General features: G+C 40.6%; 1 protein-coding gene across 1 annotated transcript in view; it reads right to left on the bottom strand.

Moving 5' to 3' along the window:
- LOC307230288 (uncharacterized protein) overlaps window positions 1-5502 on the bottom strand; it is a gene marked incomplete at its 5' end in the record, with an annotated part of 7452 nt that extends 1950 nt beyond the window's left edge. Inside the window, 3 exons of the mRNA XM_080000560.1 lie at window positions 1-1676; window positions 2342-2728; window positions 5223-5502. The exon at window positions 1-1676 is cut by the window's left edge and continues 1950 nt beyond it. Coding sequence (XP_079856686.1) covers window positions 730-1676; window positions 2342-2728; window positions 5223-5502 — 1614 coding nt within the window. The 3' untranslated portion in view covers window positions 1-729. The remainder of the gene's footprint in view (window positions 1677-2341; window positions 2729-5222) is intronic.
- Window positions 5503-6587: the final 1085 nt, after the last annotated feature.

Here is a 6587-nt window from a genome sequence, read left to right as displayed (position 1 = left end):
TGCTGATTTCTTTAAGGCGGTGCTAAATCACGACCCGATGACGGGGCTGGATAGGTCATACTCTGCATGGCCCCTCCCCCTATCATGACATCAACACCAGGTCAGACCGTCAGAAACGGAGCATCAGTGGTGATAAGCTATACTAACAGCTTACAGAGTTTGGGATCAAATGCTGTTTTAGGAATAAACACCTGGAGTAAAAAGTGTCTTCAGGGAGACCGTGAACTCATGCCATGCGGACACGCCCCAGTATCAAGAGCAGTGAGTACTGCCTTTTTGTCAGGATTCTGAAATATAATTTTATATATTTGGCAAATTTTTTTGAATCATTCAAATCTGGCTGAGTGGTTAATAACAGGTATTTTAACACCTAAGGTTTCCCTGGAGTTGTAGATGTCATAGTTGGCAGCATATTAGGTAACATACATACATACATAATGCATTACATCAGAATACATTAAAAAAAGATTACAAAAAGCCTTTAAAATGGACTACAGAGTTTCCAGTTTGCATCTCAGACTGTTGTGAAACGACAAGCCCTACACCATTGAAAATGAGAGCAGGGAGCTTCTCAACTAACTTGGACTTTACACTGAAGTAGTATTGTTACTCCAAGTTGATCTTTCAATGCGATTCCTCGGAGAGGTTCTCAGATGTTTGAGTTCAGGCCCTGATCTACTGTGGAGACCCCAGCACTTTAGTTAATAGTTTGAATACAACAATGTCCCTTCATGTAAGATGAGGAAGCGATTTATCACCAGTGTGAATACGTTGATGTACTTTTAGATAACTACTTGTACTAAACTTCTTCCCACACTGGTCACAGTGGTACCGTTTCTCACCTGTGTGAATACGTTGATGTATTTTGATATAACTACGTATATTAAACTTCTTCCCACACTGGTCACAGTGGTATGGTTTATCACCTGTGTGAATACGTTGATGTACTTTTAGATGACCACTTGAATTAAACTTCTTCCCACACTGGTCACAGTGGTACGGCTTATCACCTGTGTGAATACGTTGATGTATTTTGAGATTAAAACTTCTATTAAACATCTTCCCACACTGGTCACAGTGGTACGGCTTATCACCAGTGTGAATACGTTTATGTACTTTGAGAGAAACACTTGCATTAAACATCTTCCTACACTGGTCACAGTGGTACGGTTTATCACCTGTGTGAATACGTTGATGTATTTTGAGATTACAACTTCTATTAAACATCTTCCCACACTGGTCACAGTGGTACGGTTTATCACCTGTGTGAATACGTTGATGTACTTTAAGAGAACCACTTGTTTTAAACTTCTTCCCACACTGGTCACAGTGGTACGGTTTATCACCTGTGTGAATACGTTGATGTATTTTGAGATAACCACTTGTATTAAACTTCCTCCCACACAGTTCACAGCCGTACGGTTTCTCTCCTGTGTGAATATACTGATGTCTTTTGAGATCACCCGAGTTAAGGAAACTTTTGTCACACTGGTTACAACAATGCCTTGATGTGTCCTTCTGTTTCCTGGTGGTTCCAGAGGTTCCTCTTCGCTGAGAGGCTGCAGAGGGGAGGAGACTCTCTGCTCTGATCTCTCCACTTCTAAGCTGCCTGACGTAAAACTTGCCACAACTCCTCTTAATGTGCTTAGGAACAGAAAACCCATGAGTCTTTACTGCTGGAAGAACAGAGGGAAAGAAAGAAAAGAGCAGATTACGAAGAAGGTAGATAATGGCAGAAAGATGGCCGACTGTTCTTGTTGTGCCGTCTCACCATGCTGTGTTGGGACCTGTGAACCCGCTTTGTCTTGCCAACTGAGCCATGCAAAAGTACGGCCTGAAGGGAGGAGCTGCTACTCAGAGTGGAGGACAATGTGTAGGGTCTGAAATTATTTTCTGTGCCTGTCTGATAAAAAGAGCCTGAAGGGTGGAATGTTGCCCAACTCCCATAATCTTCATGGCTCGCTTCGTGAGGAGTGTATTATTACATATATAATATTTATTTATATAATATTTATTTGTTGTTTTTCTTATGGCACATCAGCGATGTGATAAAGTGAATAATCTGCATAAACCCAGATACCTTGAGAATTGTTACAGTCCAAAGCGGTTCATCTTACTATACCACAAGGTTTTAATAAACACTCAATGATTTGAACAAACTATAAATGTCAATAAAGATGATTTAGTATTGTAAATATCTGCAGTGTTCATAATATTTTGCTTATTTTTATTAAATGGTGAATAAACAATTGATGGAGTTATTACCTGTTCATACGGTTAACAGCTTGGTAGAAAAAAATAAAATAATAATAATAAATATATAAATAAATAAAAAACATACCTGACTGAGGTTGTCGGGTCTCTTTCCAATCTTCATCACTGTCTTCAGCCGCAGATTCAGAAGAGTGTGAAGAGAAGAGCTGCTCAGCACCAGCTGGTTCTAAAGCAGCAGCTGGATCTGAGCTACTGGCTGCTTCTGACACTCCACAGTCCTCTCCATCAGCTTCTGTTTCCATCTGTTCAGTTGAGGTGCAGGCAACAGGTTCTGCCTCTCTCTTCACCTCAGTTTGGTTTTGATGAAGCTGGGACCACTGAGCGCACTCTACATCATGTTCAGTCTTCACAGGGAACTCCTCCTCTTCCTTTTTAATGTGTGGGCTCAACTCCTGCTGCTCAGGGGGAAGCTCCTCTTTACAGACAGAGAGTTGCTGGAGCTCTTGAGGCAACACTGACAAACAGACACAGAAAGATGAGTGAAACAGACCAATGCCATCATTGGGAACATATCTGGAGTAGCACAAAAGCGTGACACGAATCTCCGTGGCTCTGACCTGCCGTTTCAGATTCTGGGCGATTGCGATTTTCATTCGATTGTTTGTTCATAATAAAACATGTAGTATAATTTTAAGCTTATTTTTAAGGGAATCAATGAATTAGTAAAGATGTCTTTGTGTTGAGTATGCCACAATTCGAAGCAGATGTGGAAGGCAGGAAGAGGGCTCCTTCCATCAATGACCTATAGACAAGGAATGCAGAGGTTGAGGGAATCAAATCAACTTCATGAAATATGTTTGTATGAAGACAAGATATAACATGTTAAGATATAATATGAGTAGGATATGACTTATTTAGACATAATATGAATAATGTATTCAGACAATATTAATAACAGCGAATGCATGTCTCGACAGAGAGGCCTCTGTAAAACAAAGTGAGGGGCCTACTTTGAGTGACCTGTGACCTCTCAGGGGAGGAGTGGGGTCCAAAGTAAATATCTCCATATGGTGTTAATCTTAGAAAAAAAGGAAGGCAAGAAGGAGTCAATGCTTTGAAAGAATATGTAATGTAAACCAAAGAGTTTGAGTGTATTCTGCAGACCTCACTCAGACGGCTTATTTCTTAATAAAGAGTCTATATCCAGAATCCAACTGACCTCAAGTGCTGCCTATTTGTTTAAAGAACCTAAAATATGAACCTAAAATGTTTAAAAAACCTCACATGAGGTTTCCTCTTTGTAACATCAGTAAGGACCCCCACCAAAATCATGCAGAACATCGTCGTCTGACCAGCGATGGACACTTGTAATAGGTTTCCGGGCGTGTCGCTATATACTGCCCACTGCTGTTGGTCACCACATGAGTGCATGTGTTGTGGTGTGTGCCATGTGATAAAGAATGTTCTTCTATTAGTGATCGGAGAAATACATTTTCTTAATTCTTAATTTGGTCTCATTGTGTATATTCAGTTACTACAATAGTGAGATTGCCCATTTGGACACTGTTTATAATTGTACATTATTCAGCACGGAACAATAATAGAACATGAAACTGTCACTGAGGTCTAATAAAATAAATTACTACATGGAACGGGCACTGAGTTCCAATAAAATGGGACTGTCAACAAGTTTCAGTATAATGCAGTATAATGTGTATAATTCAGTATAATGTGTCCTGTAACTGGACACAACATATAACTAACATGGAAATGTCCAGTTTAAACTTCAAATGAAGGTCTCGCTTACTTTTAAGTGCAATTATACCTTTCTATTATATTCACATGGTACTTGCATTCCAAAATGAATTGCAATCATTGCAATAAAAAAGGAAGAATAATAATAATCGACCAACTCTTCTCACTCTCGTTCACTGGAAGTCCCTCCTTCCCTCACGTTGCATTAAACCAACTCAATCAAATCAAACGACTAATTTTACTGAGTGACTCGTCCAGATCCAAGTCTCAAAAAAGAGTCAAACTTTTCACTGATCACGGCTGATCAAGATGAAAAGTGGCCGATCGATTGGTGCATCTCTATTACCAATGTTTTATACTTACGTACTGCTGCCCATCAGTAGATGTTGAGTGAGTGAGAGGAGAGGGAGGGGGTTACAGAACAACAGGTCGTCGCATCTGGTCCAATCCCGGGGATGTAGTTTAAATACCCAATAAATGTACAGTGTTGTTTTGTATTGATTGATTTCCGTAATTTAATTACAATATATATATCTTCATTAGTTTTAGTTTTATTTTAAGAATTGCATGGTTGTTACACAAAATGCATGCAGGTTGGCAGGTCTGGTGAAACCTCAAGATTGGTGCATTCTACTACTATTCTTCTCGAATCTAATCAAAATGCCCAGAAATTCTAATTGAAATCTAATCACAGTTTACAATATATGATACATGAAATTGTAATCATAATTACTTACACAAACAATGAGTTACACTCACAACTGTCATAATTTGAAGGTGATATTCAAGACAGCTTCCTGTTTATTAGATCTTGGAAAGGTAGAGGATACAGCCTGTGCAAATACCACCTATGTATCCATTTTATTTCTAGTAAAAAAAATAAAAATAAAAAATACGATGCGCATCCTGATGATGTGCACCCCCACGATCAGTGCACCAAAACAGTGTGTTTTTAGATGCAGGTTATTATATTGTACGTCTCCTTATGAAACCGTGCGTAATGGGGACACTTTCTCAGTAACTGCCCCCCCCCGTCAACGAGGATACAATGATGAACGACGATAAATTCGCGTATCGGGACATTTGGGCGGGGCCCAAGTCTAGCCACGATGCTTTCAGAGCGCGGTGTGTACATAGCACCAAGATGGTGGCCATTGAGGAAAGACATTGTTTGTATGGCTCCATATTTATTTTTAATTGCCATGTGATAGATATGATATAAGCCTTTTAAAATATATTAGAAGGGTCCAGACCTGCTCTGCTCAGCTGGACTCCAGGTCTCAGGATGGAACCCAGCACTCTGTACAGCCTCCGGATCTCCTGCTCCGAGCGCCTCCGTCTGCTCTCCCAGTTCACCACAGAGCGTTCAAACTCTCTGTAAACGTCTCCTCCTGCCGCTATCACCTTGTCGCTCAGCGCGTCTCTCACTTCTTCTCCCACCTTCACCTTGTCGCACAGGAACAGAAGCTCTCCCACCGCCGCAGATATTCGCTCTCGTACAGAGAAGATGAAGAGTTGAAGCCGCTCTGCCATTGTTGTTGTTGTCGTCGTGGAGCTTCTGGTCACGTGTCTGTGTTGGAGGCAGTGGCAAAGTGAGAGGTGTGATCTACTTCCGGGTCAAAGAGCGCTGCTGGGAGCTTCTCCTTGCTCTAGAATGAGAAGAAAATGTAAATGCTTATTTAATATTAGGAATGTTTATTATAACTACAGTTACTCCTCACTTAATGACCGAGTTCCGTTGCTACAACCAGGTCCTTAAGCCAGGTGGTGGATAAGCGAGGACCCGTCTTATTTCACGGTAAGGAGGCGTGGTGATTGTGAACGCTAGTGTAGTGAATAGTGACAGACTGCAGGAACGAGACTGAGACTGAGAAGAGTGATGAGATGAGATGTGCACTGGTGGGAGAGCTGCTCGTAAGTCAGAACGCTCGTTAAACAGGAAGGTTGTTAAGTGAGGAGAACCTGTGCAGCCTTCTCTCCTCCCGTCATAAGCAGACTCTGCAGACTGTGCTGACTCTGCTGTGCCGCACAAGCACACTTTCACTTCGTAGCGTTGGACAAAGTATTGATAACACGCTTTGAATTTTACAAATTAGAATTTTTCGGCTCTTAAACGTGAAAATTAACTGTTTTTAAGTTTTATATCTATTTAAAAATAAAAGGAAAAACGACTGTGGGCAAGTAATGTAACAGTGTACGCCCGAACACCTTGCAACAACGATAACCATGGCAACCCAAATTGATGTTAATCATACATTGTGCCAAATTAATGAGGTCATCCATTCGGATTGGTGAACGTTTATTTCTTTAATCTGACCCCTTTGTCTTGTATTTTTTTCCATCTTCATTTCCAATTGAAGATGAAAAAATATATTTTGGTCCTAATATGTCGTACATTTGATTATCGATGAAAAAGGCTCTGAATAATACAAAATAATAGATGAGGAAAAAATTCAGATTATCATTACATTACATTTTAGTCATTTAGCAGACGCTTTTATCCAAAGCGACTTACAATTGTTCAAACACCGACGGACGCAGCCATCAGGAGCAATTAGGGGTTAATTGTCTTGCTCAAGGACACTACAGCATGCTAGCAGGAGGAGCCTGGGATCCAA

The sequence above is a fragment of the Zeus faber genome, assembly GCF_960531495.2.
Source record: "Zeus faber genome assembly, chromosome: 1".
Taxonomy (NCBI): domain Eukaryota; kingdom Metazoa; phylum Chordata; class Actinopteri; order Zeiformes; family Zeidae; genus Zeus; species Zeus faber.
Note: the sequence above shows the minus strand (reverse complement) of the source record. Positions and strands in the feature narration are given on the sequence as shown.